Consider the following 20,506-nt stretch of genomic DNA (forward strand, 5'->3'; position numbering starts at 1 on the left):
ACAAATCTCCTTTCCCTTCCAAGCTACAGGAGCACTCGAGCATGGAAATGAGAATACTTCCCGGCTGAATGGAGTCACGGAGGGAGGCGGAGGGCGGCAGCGCTCCCCGACCCCGGGGCTGCGGCGGCGCCGGCCGGACCCCGCTGCCCCCGCCCGCTTTCCTGGGGGGCAGACGCTGCCCAGGGCCTCCCCGAACTGCAGGATGTGGGCTTGGGCTTGCCGGCAGCTCAGACGCCGCCCGGCTTCGCTTTCCCAAGAGGAGCCTCACAACCGCGGGCAGTTCCCAGGTTGGTGTGGCAGGTGCCAGCACACTGTCCCAGCCGGGGCTGGGGGAGCCTTAGCTCTTGGGGGGCTCTGCTAACCGAGCCCCCTGCTTTGGGGTGCAGGGAGAGGGCCATGGGTGCAACACTCACCATCCACTGGCAGGGAGAGCTGCTGGGGGCTCCCCACAGAGAGAGCGTGCCATCAGAGCAACACCACATTCTATCAGAACAGCACTTAAAAAAATAAGTTTAATGTTTTAATTGTTTAAGATACATCATCTGTTTTTTCCACAGCAGGATCCCACTGCCTGAGCTAGCACAGGGGTTGGGAAGGGCAATGGCACGTGGCCCCACTCAGCAGGCAAGCGTGGGAGAAGGGATCAGTGCCAGTACAGGTGGGGGTAGCTCCAGCTGGCTCATCCCTGGCACACATTAACCCAAATCCAAAGCTCAGGCTGCAGCCAGGCCTGGAGAGGCACAGGCTGCACATTCCAGGTGTGCACACACTGCACAGCAGCATCCCTGCACCGGGAGTGCCTGCAGGCACAGCCCCAGACAGACAGATCCATCAGTACATTCTCCTGTTGATGCTCCACAGTTAAACCTACTGCCTCCATGGAGTCCACCATTCTTCCAAACCCGCTTTTTCCCTAGAAACTGCTGCTTCCCTGTTGAAGAGCCTCGTCACTCCAGCAGCAGCAAATCTCAAATTGACCCTAATTTTCCCCATAGTGCTCAGAAACAACAGCCAGAAGGAGCTGTATTGACTAAGTGTCCTCTTTGTGTGCTCTCAGTGAAGGAGCAAAGGCTTTCTAAAACACCACATCTAAAAGACAGTGTGGATCCCAAACTCAAAAGCCAGATGCCTTTTCCAGTGACCAGGAAGTGTCACCACCAAGACAGGGACAAGTTAAAGTGCATTTTATCACCTGGTCAGAGCAGGAGATGGAGACACCTTAAAGCCTAACAATACTAAAACTGCTGGAAGCAACTAATCCCAGGGACCTTGGGTGCTTGTCTGGGCTTTTCACAGGTACTGACTAGTAAGCAGAAATTATTTAAGATGTAATCCTGAAAAATGCCATTTCCTTTCCTTGCTTTGTGAGGAAATCTAAATGATGTAAACAGCCATTCAAAATAAGGACCCTGCTGCTTCCACGGAAACTCTGAGCACAGTTCCATGGACTATTCAAGGGCCACTTACAACTCACCTTCAGAGCTTACTGTTGTTTCAGAATTATTTCTGCTTTAATTGTGTAAAACTTTTGCTCAGTTTGAGCCCATGTAAGGAGGTACCTGGAAAAGACTCTACATTGCTGAAGCGAGTTTGGCTCTGCCAGGTGGGCCCCTTCCAGGGGAGCTTTCAAAAACCTCTTCATCCCAAACTAAGGAATATTCATACACCCTTCTGCAGGAGAGAGCAATTTTTCTGGTCTGGCATCCATTGCCAGCAATGGACACAGGGAATTTGGTCAAATTGGTCTGAAAGCAACCTGGGAAGCGCAGGAGTAATGGAAGCACTTGTAAACATCACCACAGCACACTGCCAGGACGTCCTGCTCCAGCTCCTTGCGGCGACCTCCTCCAGACAGAGCTGAGCGGAGCTGACTCAGCATGGCTTGGGAATTGAACATTCAGTCAGTGCCCGCTGTCCTCGCTGCTCAGAAGGTGCTCTCGAGCAGGCAGTGGCAGCCACAGCCCGTGGGACAGACCTCCTGCGTGCGGAACCACTCCATCATGTGGCTGGTGTGGCCGCCGTGGCCGCAGGTGAGGCAGAAGTTGGAGGAGCCGCGCACGGCCACGTGGCAGATGGCGCACTGGAAGGTGAAGCCCTTGCAGACGGCGCACTGCGTGCCGCGCACCTCGCTGCGGCAGTGGCTGCAGTACACGCCGAACTCTGCCAGGAACACAGAGAGAGGGGGACAGTCAGTGCTGGAATCATGGACAAACAGCCCTGCAAACAGCCCCTCACACTGCTCAAAGCGCCACCAGGATGGGAGGGTGGCTGGTGTTCAGAGGTCTTGGTTTGTTCTTCACAGGCGATCAAAGGAATGGGCAACTGGAGCACTGAGGCACTGACTGGCCCACCAATTCCCCTGATGGCTACAGCTGGATTTCCAGCCTTGGAGACACTGACTCATGAAGGTTCCTGCCGGTCTCATCCACCTCTTACCACTAGAAAGTGTCACTAAGCAAGCAAGAACAGCCTCCATTTTTCATCAGAGAGCACACCTGATGCTCTGCATCAGACTGTCAGCCATGGAGGAGCAAAGGCAGTGGGTTAAGTCACCTGTTTTCACTCCAATTAATCCCCAGAAGTTGTCTTGGGTGACAAAGCGAGACTACTGCTGTTTCTCTGGCATCCTTCACTTGTTTTTCTCCCCCCAGGTCAAGCACATCTGTTTTTATAGGTCTGTGAAGAAGACAATTTGGCAGCTGTCCTTAACCTGGGCATCTACACTGCTGGAAGTATTTTGAGAGGAAAGTTCTCTTTACCTATTTGCTGGCTAGCTCACCTAGTTAGAGATCTTGCAATTTTAGCGTAAGGACACTTCAGCCAAGGATCAGAGATGAAGACAGAGCATCTCAGAGGGAATAAAGGACATTCATCAGCACAGAGCTGAGCATTGCTGGCATGGCAGTATGTGAATTTTCCAGCTTTCCTGGAGAGATGGTACAGTCTACAAAGCCCTTGAACCAACACCTGCAAGCCTCACCTCCACCCAGAACTGTGAAGAAGTCAAATCCATTTACTGGCAGAGCTGGCTTCTGTCAGAGGTTAAATGCCACATTTGCTGTGACATTTCAGTAACCAATGGACACTTCATCCATGTAGATGTAGCAGAATGCTCTGCCTAAGCAGGAATAAACCAGCTTGGATTCTGCCTTACTTCCAAGCTATCAGCATCAGTGATGGATTGAGTGGGGTGGGGGGCTGCTGTTCTTAATGTTGAAGGACGCTGAAACCAGCTTGATCACACTACCCCAAATTGTACCCATCACATGGAAAGGTAAGGCAAATGCTGGCATCAACAGGGATGTGAAAACCCTGGCAGGGAAGGGAGAGGCAGATGTTTACAGAAGAAGAAACCAAAGAGCTGATAGCATCTTACTCAAAAATAAAGCACGTTCTGTTGAGCAGGCAGGACAACATTTTATCTAAAATTGTGTGACTGACAGTCAATCACTCCATACCATAAAGACCAGTTCCATTTTTAAATGGTGAAAAATTTTAACACACCTCCCTTAGGTGTGTGTGAAGATCCTTACCTTGGGTGGGGACACCCCTCAAGGTCACTCCTCAAAGCTGAGAGAGATTTGCCCATGGTCATTGCTATGGGATGGACATCAGTGTCTACCTGATAATTCTTAAGCTAACTTTCATAGTATTTATTTAATAACCAGTGCATTGCATTTCTAGTTTTAATTTTCTATACTGTGTGGTAAATAACTCTGATTAAGGCCTTTTTAGTCAAATGATTATCATTATATTCACCAATTTAAATAAACCCTTCATATTTTATTCATATTAAATAATTGGTTTGCCATCATTAATTCTGTGGAACAATTTGTACCAAGGTTCAATTACACCTATATAACCACTTTAAACCCTTGTGACTCGCTTGGGTGGATCTCTGATAAACTCTGTCCACTCATTCACGACACATCCTGCCCTGCAGATTGCACGTTCCTAAGCTCCCCAGGCAGAGCTGTGGCTCTGCCTGAACAACTGGACCTGACACTCACCAATTCCCTTGTGGGGATCAGGAGGACACGAGACAAACTTCAGAACCTCAGCCCGCTTCTCTCGCAGGCCCCAGCGATAAAGGATTTCTCCATAGCACTTCTTAAAGTCATCAAATTGCTGAGTGTTGGCAGGATCCAGCAGCCTAGAGGAACAAACAGGCTTGTAACTGGTTGACTCTCAGACTTGGGTTGCAATCCTCTTTCCTGCAATGGCTATGCAACCAGTTCACATTGCTGGAAATGCAGCAGAGCACTTCCCACGGGTTGCTGAAATATTGCTGAACACAAACTGCTCTGGGCTTGATTTGTTCTACACTCCAGGGTGCACACTCCATGGGTGGACTGTCCTTTGAGACCCCCACCATGGCCTCTTAGGGATGCATCATGTGTAATCCCAGCAGCACTGATCTGCAGGCTGAAGCTTCCTCAAGTAATTGTGTGAATGACAAGGTCTAGGGGCAGGTGTGGTACTGTACAGCACCAAGAGACCTGGCCATGGAGCTCTACATGACTGAGACACAAGTAAGGCATCCCTGAGTACTCCCAAGGCATGTGATAACCTACCTTTTGTTTTTCTCATGCTGGTCCTTCTCCCTCTCCCGAGGATCAGGATACGTTAGGTTTCCGTAGCGGAAGTCGTCCGGAGAAGACTCGCACCAGGGAGTGGAGGTCTGCTCTGTGTCTTTGTTTGCTGCAAACACCAAGAGGCTGTGAGTGCATCTCCCCCCTCAAAACTGCAATCAGGAAGGGACATGAAAGACCACAGGTTTGCACCCCTGTGTTTCAGGCCTATCTCTGTCCTACCACCCTCTGCATTCCAGCAAACACTGTTCCGCCTCCAAGAATTACGTGCCAGCCTCTGCTTGCCAAGTGCTTCTACTACACTTTTGGTGAAAGGACTTCATGGGCATCACCAGGCAGAGAAATCTGATGTGGAGGAATCCCTTTTGCCTTCTGCTTTAGATAAAAAGTAACCAGGCAATCAATCCCGTGGAGTTTGCTTGGGAACAGTTTCCTGGGCAGACCTGGGTTCCTCTTTCCTAGACAGGGAGGACTCTCATCACCAGGACTGCTGTTACGTAAAGGGACCTCTGCATGCAAGGTACAGCCCTGGGGGCAGGGAGATGACTGCTAATAACTGCTACAAAAGATTCTCCACTTCCCTAACCCCCATCCTCTCCTCTTCCCCATGTCACATATGCCTTGATATCACACTGAAAAATTACAGCTGTGGTGCTAACAGGGCTGATGCTGCCCCAGGCCGAGTGTATCACTAGGAATCTGCCAAAAGTTTCAACTCTGACACCAGAGCCCCTGTCTGTCACACTGAAAAACCTCTGCAGATATTCACAGCACCAAAAACCCAGTGTTCCCCACTGCTGCATTTCTTCCAGTGAGAGAAGAAAGCCCAGCACTGCTTTTACCCCAAATGCTGTGGAATTAGCCAGCTGTTGACATTTTGGGGCCATTTTTGATACTCACTGAATGAAGTACCTACTGAAGTCAGAAGGTGCAGGAGCCTCGACACAGATACTGCAATGCCTGCTCACTTCCAGCCATGCAGTCACACCATCCTGGCCAAACCCCACAGAGCTGCTCTGGCAGAGCACATCTGCAGTCACAGCCAGTACTAACTCCCTCTTTTCCCCACCACAGGAGCCATCTAAAACCTTGGCTGGAAGGGTTCCTTTATTTACTAGCCAGGTCTCATACCTATGCTCCAGCCTCCAGTGCCAATCCCAGGATCTGACATGCTGGAACAGGAGCCAGAGGAAGTAAAGCTGGGCTGTTGAGGGGGAAAGGAGAATAAATCATGTCATCTATGTGAGAGATGTTCAAAGATATCCAAGACAAATGGGAAAGAAATGGCGATCGTACGTATCGGCTGTGGGAGGCCAGGTTGGAGGCACGCTGAGGAAAGGGGGCACAAGAGTTGGGGCACCCCTGGAGCCTGGACTGGGCTTCAAACACACTGCAGAGCATGGCCAGGGTCTGGACATCGTGGAGCTGTGAGTAATGAGCCAGCCTGGGAAATGAAAAAGACAGTGAGTGTGAGACTGGGCAGAATTCAGTGGCAAAACCATTGAGACTCCAGGGCAGCTAACTTCAAGCCTGTTGCACACGTGGGTTTGGGTGTCATGACTGCCCACAGGAGACGTGCACTGAGGGACTGGGGACTGGGTTGGCTTTTCTGTCACACCTTTGAGGAGCCAAGTTCTCCTTCTGAAAGCACTCACACCTAACTGGTGAGAGAAAGAGAGGAGCTCTGGGAATTCAGCAGTACTTGGGCTCTGATGTAGTGCTGGAGCCATTAGACTCACTCCCAGCCACAACATCTTTTTGAGAAAGGTCTCCGAGTGCAAGTGTCCTGCACCTGGGTCACACGGCAAAAGGCTAAGAAGTTTCCAGTTTGCTCTGAAGGCTGAGAGTTATAAAGAACAACCTGTGCTTGCTCCCACTGCTGCCATGCAGCAGGAGAGAGCTCAGCCAAGCAACAGCATGGAAAGCACAGCACACAAATCCTGCACTTCCAAATAGCATGGATCAACAAATAGTATCAGTCATGGATTATGTAACTCCTGAGCAGATTCACATGGAAAACATTTGTAGCTAACACTTGGCTTTGTGGCCACTGGAACACTTCCCAGTAAAGCTAACAGGAAATCAGAAGGTGAAAAAAGGTGCTGCACCAACAGGTTCGTTCAGCGGGGAGCAGGAAACCCAGATCTCCAAGTCAAGCATTGTGGGCATGGAAAGCAGAGCTCCACCTGTGTCTGGCCTATTGCTCAATGCTGGCCAAGGAAGACCTGAGTGATAGGTGGAAGGTCAAGGGCTGTCTCCTGTATGCCAGAAACACATTTGGAGTTTCCCTTTCTGATACCACAGGCTTGAGATGGGAAAAAAATCCATGCTGTGGCACTACCCCAAACCTGAAATGACCCCTTACACATAGATAGTTATGGAGAACTCTCCTTCCAACCATTCTCCAACCCCTCCCCAGCATTCAGACACGTACAAGGACTCCAGTAATTGACGTCCAAATGGATGTTGTGCCCAAGGTATCTCTAAATCTGGGTCAGACTTCGGTCCAAGACAGAGATCAGTGGCTACCATGGCCAGTGACCAAACCTGGCAGACAGGAAGGAAAAGCAGCAAAGCTACAATTAGGATTAACCACACTCCCAGGGCATAGGTGTGCACAAATTCACACACAGACAGACAGATGATAATGGAGCTTGTCTGTTTGGGTTTTTTTTTCCCCCTGACAGCAGGGAACAGTTTCGGTCTCTGTGTCATGAATAAAGCAGAGAATAACACAAAACCAAAGCTTTCCCTGTCCCACTCAATTTGTGTTTGGGTTAAATGCAAAAGCAGAACAGTCTGTAGTCTATTAGGGCATTTTATAGTCACTATCCTCAAAAGGGTTTAGATTTGATACAGTTCTTGGGTTCAGAGATGTCTGGTGACAGAAAGTTTACTGGTAAATCATAATTTGCATGAGAAGTACTCTGTCACTAGTGGTATCACTGAGTGCTATTCTCCTAATCCAGCCTGGCACAGACAGAACACTGTTTGCTTTTTCTATTTCAGAAGTTTAACCACTTCACATGAAATTTCTCTTTCATTTATCATCCTCTACTTTGAAAACAGTTCCATCTTGTCAGTCTCTATACCACTGATCTAGGACTATTTTTTTCTGCTGTGCCTTTAAAAATGGGACAGTTAGAATATTATAGGGAAAAGGAAAGCTTCTAGTTTAGCATGAAAAATAAAGTAGGAAAGGAAAAAAAGAGCATGGTGCTAAAACGACAGCAGAAATCAGAGAACTGACAACATAGACAATAAAGAAAAACCACAAGCACCAAGTACAAAGAACAGCCAGAAAAAGTCCCAAAGCTGCTCTCCATGAAACCAGAGAGAGCAACAGAAGAGAAATGGAAACAAGGACTGGGCTGAGCAAGAGAGTGCACAGAAAGCAAACAGGAAGGATGGCACTCCCTACACTGCTACAGAGCACATCAAACCTGTGACTTGCAAGTCAAGCCTGTATGTCTGCTGTGAGCTGCACTACAGGCTGGAGTTACATGGGACAGGGAAAACCAAGCAAGAAACAGAGTTATCTCAGAGAAATCTTGCTGAAGTTACTCCACCAATGGAGTAACTCTGGTCCAATGCGGACAAACCAGACTGCAAGAGGAAGAACAGACAAGGGGGAACCAGACCTACTTTCTCTCTGCTGGTGTTGCAGAACCCACCAAGAAGCAAGACAACAGCCCGAGTCAGCTTCTGCTTAGATCAGGTAAGCCTATGCATGTTGCTTATCCAGCTCTAGAAGAGCCAAATGCTGAGGAGATGTGCACAGCCCCTGTGGCACTGCCAACTCCCATCTCTTTCAGGTGTTCCCATGTCCTGTCAAATGTCCTGCCTGTTGCAATGGATTAATCACAGGGAAAAGCATGGGCCACAACAGCCATTTTTCTCCTATTTTCAGCTGAAGGCAAATAGCCAGCCCCATTTTGGGGCCCCTGGGCCCAGGCTCTCTTGGGAGAAGATAGCTGCAGTTAGTACCCAGTGCCAGCAGAATGCCAAACAATGGGAACAATTACATAAGTATAAAAAAAAATTAGGGATCAAAATGCTGACAGCAACTAGGCAACTCCGTGCACAGTTACTCCATTTGATGACTCAAAAGCAGGCTGCATTCCTCACTTTGCCTACAGGAATTCCCTGAAAAATGTGTTTGACTCATTATGGCAAAGGGCATAAAAGAATCTGTGTGCAGTCCTGGGAAGGAATCTCTCAATGCCCAGAGTCAGAGAGGTGGGGACCAACTTGGTGGCCTTTCCACAGGCCAGGTTCACCAGCCAGAGAGTTCCTGACAGAGCTGTTGAAGCCCAGTGGCCTTTGGGTGCTGGTGACAACACAAGCCACTGGAGGGTGGCACAGCATGCTGAGGAAGAGGAGGGATTCCATGGCATACCTGCACGAGATCCCTCCGGCCCACGGCCAGGGCTGAGGCTGCATTCTTCTGGCAAGTCTCCTGGATGTTATTCACATTCAGTCTGAAAGGAAAGGAGGAAACTCAGCTCTGATTGGCACATTACCTGCAAAGATGGGGACGAATGGGGGGAAAGGGGAACATGGCTCTGGCAGCAGTGGGCAGCCCAGACCCCCCAATCAATACAAGCCTCTTTGCATGGCCAGGTTCCCATGCATCCTTCTCTGTTACTCAGGGCTCATTGCCATCCTCCTCTCAATATTCATTTTTGCTAATACACCACACATCAAGTCCAGCTCCACACTAGCTGGAATTGATTCTAAGCAACACCATTTCCAAGAGGATATCAGACCAAACTTCTGCTGAGGTATCATGAAGTCCAGAATCATTCCTGTCCCTAAAAGCTGGTGCCATTGGCTACATGGTCCTGCTCCCATTCAATCCATCAGTCTGTTTTGTCTGACTCACAGGGAGACAGGGGCATCCTGGGAAGAACCAGGCCTGCTGGGGGATAACACACCCACTGTGTGAAGCCTTGACAGCCTGGCAAGGTGGGCTGAGGAAGCCCACGTGTGCTTTTCTGCCTGTCATCAGAAATCTTTCCAACACTTCAACTGCTTGAGATTTTTGCAGTACATGGAAAAGGGTCAGGCTATTTACACAACATGTCCCAAGAAGAAAGGTCCAACAGGTTTTTTTAAAGAATATTCTTTTTAAAAACATAGAAAGGGAGAGAAAGAAGGGCTTTTTTCCTCTCTTTCTTTCCTCATAAAGGAAACCCGCTTCTTCCCTAAATGTCCATAGATTGGAAATTCTGCTAAGGACCAGCCAGTATTACCAAAGCTAAGAAAAAAAAATTCAGGAACAGAGGTTTTGTAACCATGTGATTTAGAAAGTCTGGAAAAAGGAAGCCCTTTGCTAAAAAAAAAACAAACCAAAACCAACAAAAACACAAAAATGCCCATAGAACTCCATGCTTTCTAGTAACACAGAACAACCTGCAGCACAGACCTGATATGTAAAACCAAGACTCCAAGTGGGAACATATGAAATACTTCTGAAATTAAAAAAGCTTTATGAGCTATTAATAGTTTTACAGGCATTTACTGAGATTTTTAAGCCTGTGATTTAACATGAGATTTGAAAAAGAATTTCTACTGATAATTTCTCTCTTTAGCAGGTGAAAATCAGAACCTGTAAAATTTGCAGTGATGATGCTGATTCAAACTCTGCTGACCACACCTCATCACAAATTTCTTCCCTCACACTTTTCACATTTACAGGAGACAGGTGCCCTCTCACAGGCAGGAGGATACAAAAAAAGCAGGAAGCAGGTAGAGAAACGTTCACAGATCCACGCTGACTGACGTCAGGATTAAAGCACAGCAATGCCAAAGACAGCTACTTGCATTTGGAAAAGGATGAAGCCCACATGTACTCACATGTAGAGCTCTCCCAGCAGCTTGTGGACAGGCAGCAAACAGGAAATATCTTGGATGATAACTTTCCCAGCAGCTTTGATGGGTCTGTTGTTGGTGTCTGTCCCCTCTCGTTTGCTTTTCCACCTCCTTGATTTCTGCAGAACCAAAGGCAAGGTGTTACTGGGGAAGAGGACAGGAGGCAGCTTGGGACAGGGAACAAAGCACTAGGGTCAGGAATAATGCAAGCAGCACCCAAACCTGCCTTTCAGAAGGCTCTGTGTTACCCTGGAAAACATCCATGACATGCCCAGGAGAACAAGCATCTCCATCTGTAGGAAGTGAAAAGCAGGTCAAGGCAGCGAGCTCAAGGTCAAACTCACTTAAAAAGTATTTTGTGAGTTTCCCTGTGAAAGCCAATAAGAGAATCAATCAGCATCGGGATGCCAATCAAACCTGGGCAAGTTTGGCAGGAGGATCATTCAATTCTCATTCTCTGGGAACCCTTTGCAGATAAACCACTGCTGACTCCAGCCAGCGTCAGCACAGAGACATGCAGGAGGCAGCTGCTGCTCGCCCTTTGCCTCAGGGCAAGCCCACAGCTCCAGACTGTCTCTAGGTCTGCCCTCTCAGAGTGAGAACAGCCCTGTTCAGTGCCAGCACAGGGCTCTCCCCTCCTGCTTTATCAACAGCTTCAAACAAACTCACAGATGATAAAGCAGGGCCCAAGTTTTCCTAGCAAGGATACCTTGCTCACAGCTACTTACAGCTGGCTCAGGACATAAGAAGGGGGAGAAGAAAGGAGAGGAACCCACAGGAGGGAACAGAAACAAGAAGCCAAGATTCCCAAATACTCCCTGTAACAGATACAGAGGCCACCTTAAAGCCAAGCTGCATAAAGCTACCTTGGCTGTGTGAAACACCAGAGTATCTGTCTGGTAGCCTGACCTCTTCCAGCTCCTTGCTCTAGGAGAGTGAGAAGGAGGGATGAGAGGATGTGTGGCAGCACGACAGGCAGAAGGCACTGGAGCTCTACTGAAGGAAGTGCTGGCTGCTAGGCAGGGTTCCAGTGCTTTGCAATGCTGCTCTCCTATGGTGCCTTCCCTCACTGCCACACGGAGCCAACAGACCAGCCCAGTCATGCTGACTTAGGGAGCCTCTCCTGGGACACTCATGCTGGGCCTTCCCACACATCCAAGCACAACAGCCCCTCTCTCAAGGGGCCAGCAGGCCCTGTGCTGATGGTTCTGCAAGGCAGACACAGCTTACACAGGCTCACATTGGTGCTCCTAAAGAGCAGATTGGGATAGGGAAAGGCAGGACTTGGATCTGCAAGCAGGATCACCTTTACTGTGGGGGTGAGGCCAGTTCTGGGATGGCTGAGTGCCAAATGGTTTTTGAACATGACCATGCAGTCCTGTGAGAACCTGGGCAGGCTTATCAGACACAAAATGTCCTTTAAAAACTACTCATGACCTTAAGAAATGCCACTGCCTGCCTGGGCCAAGCTTAGGCCAGTGTGCTGAGGAGGTCTTGCCATGCTGAGCACACTAACCCATGCCACAAGAAGCAAAAAGGATGAGCTCCTGAAACTTCTCTGAACACTGCACAGTTGAGGATCAGAGGGTCCAGCTTGACAGTAAGTGAAGAAGGCATTTCAGCCTCAAAGGAGGCAAAGGTGGGTTTTTCCAGGGATGCTGATGTTCCAAAGCATCACCATTCCTTCGATCTTCCACCACCCCTGAGTAAAGAGGAGCAGAGCTTGCACGGTGCCCAATATTCAAAGGGGTGAAAACACTGATAGAAACAGGGCTGTCAGCACCCAGTGCTCTGGAAAAACTGACTAGTTCTCTGCCACATCTATTCAAATCCTAATTCATCCAAGAGGAATCTGCCTGCAGTATTTATCTGTCCCCTGAAGGTGAAAAGCACTGTGCAGTGCAAGGTGGCAAGAATGGGGTCAGATGGGAGACCCACCTCTCTTCAGTCCATCAGTTCCTAACCAAGGCACAGTCTGGATCAGCTCTGCCTCTCCTGATGTTGGGCAAGCTAATCCTGTTTTGATAACACCTAGAGGTTTGGCTGCCAATCCCATGCTGAAGGACATGGGCTGTACTACAAGAACGTTCCCAAGTAACAGTGGCACTTGAGTACCTCATTCTTTCTCAGGACAGCAAATGTTGTCTCCAGGTGCAGTGAGGAGCTGCTGATGCTACCAAAATCAATGTATGAGTGAAGCTTTGGAGCCCAGCACAACGACAAACCAGTAGGAAAGAGTTCAGGCACTGTCCTGGAAGGGCTACCAGGCTTCACAGCAAAAGCTGTTATTTGTGCTGTGTCTGAGCAGGTGTTTGAGCCCAGGCTTGCAGACACAGACCCACGTTCTGCAGGGCTATCAACAAGAGCTTCTAGAGCTTGGTAGGTAATTTGGAGAGCAACTTGCCACCTTCTGGCCATCTCTAAGCCAGCTGCCCCCAGGACTGAGTCGATGGAGAGCTCCCTCTGCCCAGTCTTGGGAACAGATTCAACCTGCTCCTGCCCCCTGCAAGAGCAGACTGAAGAAGCCTCCCAACAGGCATTTCAAGACTACAAACATAGACAACACAAATCATTTTCCACAGGCAATTGGGTCTTTTTTTTTTTGGAGGAGAATGACAACAAATGAAGATGAGAATGAAAAAGAGCTCTCATGAATGGTTTCCACTGCTTGCTTTTAGCATATCACCATACAAATGGAAACACTAAGTGTACCAGAAACCCCTGAGAACTTGGACTCAAACCAAAATTGTCCTGTTTTCTTCCTTTTAACTCTGCTTGTTTACTGGCAAAAAAGGAAACCCTAATTCTTTACTGGTGCAGCTCCAGGAATGGAATTAGTTAATGGCCACAGGCCCTGCCTGTACTACACTTCCATGCCCACCACTTCCAGCCCCTAAAGCTGTGACAGAAAAAAAATCATAAAGCTACATGTAGAGTAACCATGAAAAAAGCCTGTTTTTTTTTTTGTAATTCCAGTTTACCTCAGCTACAGCAAGTAAGAATTAAAAAACCCCCACAATCAGAAGTATGGGAACCATCAGAGATGGGGTAAAGTTCATCACCATTGACAGCAGAAGTTCTACTTTGAATCCAATAATTGCTGGTGTTAATTACAGGAGTAGCTCTCCACCAGGTGGTATCTGAGTGCATTTAACAGGGATTATCAGAGACAAAGAAAGCTTTAGGTTGGGTTTATCTGGCCAAGGTCCACCTCCCTCCTGTTTCACCTCTTCTCCCAGGAGAAGCTCCCACTATGGTGTAATCAAAAGGTGCCACCAAGGCTCAGGGGGATTAGGGTAGAGCAGAAAACACATCTCTTCCTAGGGGCTGGAGCACAGGTCAGGATGGGGAGCAGGGAACATAACAGTTGGAGCTGAAGCAGGAATCAACATGCACCAAGCTAGCTGCTGGCAGCTGAAGGACAAAGGCACAGGTCTTCTGCACTGCCCACGACATTTCTAGCTCTTTCTGAAGCCTAAAATCCATGCCAAGGAGAACTGCATCTACCCAGCTGCTCCTCAGTTTAATGAGAGGAAGACACCAAAGAAAATAGCTACAGTGATAAGTAAATTAAGACTCATCAGTTCCTCAGAGCACGAGAAGGAAAGAAACCAGAGCATTTATGGCAATCATGGGTTGGAGGTGACAGCAGGGAACAGCACTGGATAATGACTAAAAAGCCAGCCTGCACCCGCACTACTATACCTAAGGCTGTAATTTGCTGCAATCTGACGTGATAACGATGGCAGTAAATGGGTTACATGTAGAAACAGATAGCCCAAGAATAAGCCACCAACTGCTTTGTAGCAACCACCATCATCACTGCATACTCAGCAGCAGGAGTTGCAAAATGCTGCCCCGCTTGGAAAGGATGCTGAACACTTGGGTGTGTGTGCCTTGGGATCCTGCTGAGGCAGGCAGGGCTTTAAGTAGGATCCTGAAATGTAAAATGCCTGTTTCACATCAGCATATGCAAAATTTCAGGGTTTGTGGTATGAACTGGCATTAGTAAGGCAAAGGTAAAGGTTGTGAACAGAAGAGAACAGACTCAATGCCAAGAGATTAAGCTGCAATAAGACATGTACAAAATAGTTAAACCTGCTCAAGTCAGGTTCAAGCTGCTTCTTGTATTTATTTATTTTTAAATAAAATGCAAAAATTGCTTCCTCCCTGTAGAATGCTATGCTCCTTTATTCTGAACAACTGCCTACAGATTAACTCCCCCGTGTGGCTCATGCAGCACTGCCTGGATTTTCTCTTCAAAATAATCAACATTTACTATTTCCAGCATCTCCCACAGTATCAGGCACCTGCCATAAAGGTGCTAAAAAAATCCAAGGCCCTTTTGAATCAAGTGCCCCACAGAAGGAATATTTCTTTATAGCTTCCATCAATCAATAGCTGGCACCTGCCCTGAAGCATGGGCACTTCAGAGGAGGAGGCTAGAAAGAGGAATTATTGCTTCTTGTAAACTTGCTAAACTCTTGCTTCCCCAAACACCTTGAGCAATGCTGAGCTCTTCTTCCAGAAGGAAGGCATGCTATTTGCACTAATAACCTATGCCTCTCCTTGTGTAAGCCTGTGTCTTCACCTTAGGCACTGCTGCCCCCTTCAGAGAGTCAGTTTAGCCTCTTTCACAGGTTATCCACAAATACAATCAATCCTTCAAGGCTTGGACTAACCCCTCTATGTCTTTTAAATATGCATTACTGAAAATTATAACTTAATCACATCACTACTTGCTCTTCCTTCCAGGACAGTGGTAAGGGAATTAAACCATAGCCTTTGTGCTCTGCAATTTACCACACAAGCTGGCAAGTTCATTGCTTGATTTTCTTTCTTTCAGCCTGCTCCTGATTCAAGACAGAACTTCATTTCTTGCCTCTGCTGCTCACAAGGCTCTTTGTAAAATGCCTTGATAGAGTCAAGTAAATTACTTCTGGTTTCTTTCACCTATTATTTGCTAGTACAGTCTTAGAACTCTTGCAATTAGGAAAACTTGATCCTATTATACCAAGTTAAATCAGGTGTTACAGGATTCTATTTTATTCCCTGCTGTCTTATGAAGAGATAGCATGAAGGACAGCAGCTGTGAAAAAACAGTTGTTGGTGCAGACATTAAGACAAACAGACTTAAAGAGATCATCTTTAAATTGAAATGAAATTTTCTGAGCTTCATCTATGCTTGGAAGATGAGTGATGAAATAGTAATTGCCCACATGTACAGCACAGCTTGAGCAATCCTGATATCATCAAGAAGATGATATCATGAATGATGCTGGAGCCTGAGGGACACGTGGGACCTGACAATCAGAAAACAAAAGTCAAAGCAGACTTGGCAGGGCAGGTGCCAGGAGGAGGGAGTACCTGCCAGGGTGGCTGAAGTGCAACCACTCTGAATGAATGCAGTGGTGCAACTCCAAGGGCTGGGAGAAGATCACAAGTTAAGAAGAAATTGCATTTTTTGATCCAGGAAATAAGACTGTGTGATGGATTGCATTGAAAAGTGGCAGTTCATGTTAATGAGATGACAGATTGTTGTCAGAAACTCAACCAGTTTACTTCTTCCACAGCCCTTAAGTGATCTTCCCTCCCTCTCCAGCAAGGCTTTGTCTTTTCAGAAATTAGGTGCTCTAATGTCAGTCTCATCAGTTGGTTGATGATACATAATAATCACTCGGCTCCTCTACAGTGCACTCTGTATCTTAGAGGTTGATCTTTTCTTACACTTCAAATTACCCCTCGGCATCCTTTCCTGACCACGAGGCCAGGTGAAACAGGCATCCTGTGGGTCAATAACTGCACCTTGCAAACGACTGTCTGCTCCTGCCCACTTCCACGTTCATCTGCTCTTGTGAAGCCCTAGCCCTGCGTGGAGTGCGAGTCCCCCAGCTCTGTGCAGGTTACTCAAAGGCAGGCAGGTGGCATTTTATTCTTGGGCCCTTGGGCAGAAGACAGGGTCATGTCAAGGACAGAATTAGCACAGCACACAGTACCGGGAAGTCGTTAACTGCTTGTATGGACCAACGGCGCCGGGCAGAGCGAGGAGACATCTGTACGCGAAAACATTATACCCAGGAGGAGGCAAGAGAGACACCAAGAGAGTTAAAGACAAAGGTAAATAAACTGAAATGAAACGTGCCCTGAACCAGCAGAGTAAAAGATACTGTTCCCAATGGCTCTGGTACACAGTGAACATTGCAAACCACTTTCACCTCACACATTTGTACAGAGCATTACTGATGGCTCTGGCAGAGCAAGGGCTGCTGTGTGTGTGCCCAACATCAGCCTCTATGGAAGACTCTGGCAAACACAAATCTGAATAAAGTTTTCCACATGGAGCTGTATTACTGCAAGAAGCACTGAACTGCTTCATGTGACCTTGTTCATACCATGAATTGAGCAGAGGACAACACCCAAGTGCCCCACATGCTTAAACTCCAAAGTTTTACTCCTCTCGCCTGAAGAGGAAGGCAGCTAAGTGTAAACTGCATCATTTTTAGCACAGCTGTCCAGTGCCATGGCACAGATATCTGCAGGAAGCTAAACAGACACCCCTGCTTACTCAGATTCCCTTTAACATCCAGCATCCTCCAGAACTTCATTCATTGGAACCTGCTGTAACTGTTCACTTTCATTTTAAACAATAAAAACCATATGTCAGGATATTAGAAGGGATGTAGAGACACTGCTACTTGGCAGGGCCATGTGGGTATTGTTATAATGGGTTGAGAAACTCATTCAGATTGAGTGAGCAATCAAATTCACTGACTGACTATGCCAAATAGCTCCAAAGGAGGCTTTCATTAGGAACTTGAAGATATTGCAATAGGTACTCACACAGTATTACAGCAACAGCAAATGGAATCTTTCAAAGCACATTAGTGTACACTCACTTGAAAAAAAGTTGTGTGTACAGATCTCTAGGAGTCAACACAATAAAAGGGGATATTTGGGTGAGGTACAATGTATTTTGCATTTGTTTTCAGTTGATGATAGACAGTCAGGACCATCAACCATGCCTTGAGCCTCTACATCCCCTTGCATCTTACTGCTGGGAGAGCCCTACAGCCAGGCAGCCAAGGCTGGCAGCAGGGCCCTGTGGAAAAAGAGAGGAGAAAGCTGCAGCCATGTGCTACAGGTTCCTCCAGCAGGCCTCACAGAGAAGGAGAAAAGGGTTAGTTGAAGGAAATTCAGTACAGTGGAAAAGCAGCAAAACTAAGTTCAGTCCCCCCACCAGTTCCCTGACGGGAAGCATAAGGACACCCCTGTCACCACACCCAGGTACAGCAAGGCTGAGCAGCCCCCAGGTCCCCACTGGCAGGACCCTCTAACTGCAGGGGGGAAAAAGGACTCCATGGCACCTTCTTTAAGAGACACTCAGCTTCAAAACACTGACAGCAATGCCATGGTACAGATAAAGCTCCTCCTTTCTGCTGACTACTGCTCTTCAGTGGGTTTTTTTTGAGAAGTGAAAAAGAGGGAGGAAGAAATGAGGAGTGTGCATGTGTGAATAAGAAGTGAGAAAGATATATATATATATATATATGTATGGATGTGTGTGAGTGCATGCACATATATATACACATATTTAAATGAGCACAGAAAGGCTCAGAGCTAGATTTAGCATCATTTTGGCTTACTAAGGAGCTCTCTGCTGGAAATCAGCAGCTCCCCTGCCTTTATGGGAACATGACATCTTTCCTGTCTAGCAATGGGCAAATTCCATTTGTTTGCTAATGGTAGTGGATGCCAGTGGTTGCTACACTGGATTTAAATACTTGGTTATGGCTGATAAATTCAGTTTTGGGGATGAGGTTGCCTGGTATCACAGTTTGATGCACAAAATTTCAGTTTTTATTTAATGTGAATATAAAATCCAAGCTTCAGAGCTAGGAGTTAACTAAACTCAGAGTTTGGGCTTTTAAAAACTGTCTTAATGAAATAACAATGTAGATCAATGCTAAAATATGTAGCATTGATCTAACAGAGGCCATGACATCAACTCCTGAAGAATCAGAAAACCTTTCCTGAAGGGAGATACAGGCTTTTTGGGTATTTTTTAAATACTATTTCATCTGCAAGAACATTTAAACCAGCTCCCTGCTAGGGTTCTTACATTTATTCCAGCATGCCAGGAGATAGCTCGGCAGGGGAAGGGGAACACAGGAATTTCCCTTGGCTTTCAGCAGATATGGCTGCACACATGCTTTGTTCTCTTCAATTCTTTTACCCTGTGACAAAAATCTTGTTGCCATCAATACAAGGGCTGGGGAGACAGGTCACATGAAATTGCACTAAGCTGGTTCCACATGTTATTTTTAGCCTTGTCTGTCATCTTAGAGAGGCTGTGTATGGGGACAAGCCTGCTGCAGAGGACAGAGGTAGCTCTTTAAATAAACTCTCCTACAAAGACTAGGACAGGCTATAATTCTCTTCTGTAATTCCAGGCAGCACCATTTTCTCTTTTCATCAAAAAGATAAAAAGCTTGTGTGGGGAAAAAAAAACAGGATGGGGACTCAGAGTCTTCTGGGGTCTGTATGGAAGCAGAACTTGCACTGGGGACAGGGGCTCTCCCCACAGCTGGGAGCTGTAATGACATCATGTAAGCAGGACACAGTCCCAGAGACAGGATGGGCTGACACACCCAGCACCACCAGAAAAACAAGACTTGTCTGGGTGCCCAGGAAGGATGGGTGTTCAAGGCTTTGACTTCTCTGCTCCTGGAACACAAGTTCCCAAACCCTTCTGCCAGCAGAGTGCAGACAGGTTTTGGCTTTCCCTGGGTTACCTGGAAGCTCTTCACTGCTGCAAGAGATCCGTGTCCTCTGCAGGGACAGTGAACAAACTACTCAATGCCCCAAATTCTGAGGCTCCCAGTGGAAGCTTACTGCATTTTTGCAAGCCACTTCACCCCCTGCTGAAGCACAATTCATTTCTAACAATCTGCTTGGCCTACTGCTCCCACAGCATCAGCTCCAGGCACACCAGGCCCTCACAGCTGCTTTACAACTACCCTGCAGCCACCCTACAATTACCACAGGTGTTCCTCACTCACCATATCCCAGAAGGAAACAATCCCACTCTTCTCCAAAGCCTTGTCAACAGGAACAACAGCAAAACCTTCACCTAAACTAGAATTATGTGAATTGGAAGGTCTTCAGAGAATCATGTAGAAATTATTTTTGTTTATAAAAAAAAAAAAAGGGCACATATCCCTGAAAGAAACACCTGAAATAGAAATAACCAACCACATCCCATAGACCAGGAGAGGTTGGCAGAAAGCTGCAGAGTCACAACCCTTTGCAGTTTTATATATCAGGGAGTACCCAGAGCAGCAAGAGCTGCCTACATGTACCTATCTGAAGACTACAACTTCTTAAAGGGTGAGATTTTAACCCTACATAATGCAAAGGGAGACAGTGTAATGCACTGAAGGAAACTGTGATGGTCAGCACAGAGAAACATCAAAAGAAGCAGGTTAAATGCTAGAAAGGATTGGTAAAGAAGTTGCTAATAGGAGATAAATCCATTTGACAGAGCTGCCTGTAAAAAGATGTCTTTTTGAGAGAAATATAAAGCTTCTGTTACTAGCAATGCTAAATGAAAGGAAAACAGATCATGGAGGCTGAAGTGCTGGCAGCAGTGTTCTGGTGTGGTACTTACCCTTTCTTTGTAGTAGAAGGAGCTGATGGAGACCTGCTCCTTCTCACTGCGCGTTGGGCTCCCACTGTACAAGCGCAGGTTGCCCGGAGTCTCCGTGCGGATCTTCATCGGAGTGATGAGGCCACTGTGGTAGGCTGATAACGCTGACAGAGACCTGGAAGAAAGGGAACACACTTCCAGGGCCTTTTCCCACCAAAACACCCTGCAGCTCACACTGACATCTCCACCAACCCAAGCTGCCAGCAATGGTGCCACTGTCTGGGAAGAAGTCTCTGCTGAGGCCCTGTGGTGTAAGGGCCCAGGTGCTCTGAGCTGAGGGCACAGCTAACACTGGAGGGGACAAGCTCCAATGCAGGACCTGGTATTTTCCTGC

At 47.4% G+C, this 20,506-nt stretch overlaps 1 protein-coding gene across 3 annotated transcripts in view; it reads right to left on the reverse strand.

The window, feature by feature from the left end:
- Positions 1–500: 500 nt before the first annotated feature.
- The window catches only part of WDR59 (WD repeat domain 59), a 47,799-nt gene continuing 27,793 nt past the window's right edge, over positions 501–20,506 (reverse strand). For 2 of the 3 annotated variants that reach the window (XM_054296164.1, XM_054296166.1), the window contains exons 18-27: positions 20,134–20,287; positions 16,463–16,519; positions 10,452–10,585; positions 8,992–9,073; positions 7,027–7,139; positions 5,889–6,036; positions 5,724–5,796; positions 4,575–4,701; positions 4,011–4,153; positions 501–2,160 (exon numbers count right to left, since the gene is read on the reverse strand). In XM_054296164.1, coding sequence (XP_054152139.1) covers positions 1,925–2,160; positions 4,011–4,153; positions 4,575–4,701; positions 5,724–5,796; positions 5,889–6,036; positions 7,027–7,139; positions 8,992–9,073; positions 10,452–10,585; positions 16,463–16,519; positions 20,134–20,287 — 1,267 coding nt within the window. In that variant the 3' untranslated portion in view covers positions 501–1,924. The remainder of the gene's footprint in view (positions 2,161–4,010; positions 4,154–4,574; positions 4,702–5,723; positions 5,797–5,888; positions 6,037–7,026; positions 7,140–8,991; positions 9,074–10,451; positions 10,586–16,462; positions 16,520–20,133; positions 20,288–20,506) is intronic. The other variant, XM_054296165.1, reaches the window with a different exon arrangement.

This window comes from Melozone crissalis, unplaced genomic scaffold, assembly GCF_028551555.1.
Source record: "Melozone crissalis strain CALT ecotype California unplaced genomic scaffold, PUWL_Pcris_2 ptg000007l_1, whole genome shotgun sequence".
Classification (NCBI taxonomy): Eukaryota; Metazoa; Chordata; class Aves; order Passeriformes; family Passerellidae; genus Melozone; species Melozone crissalis.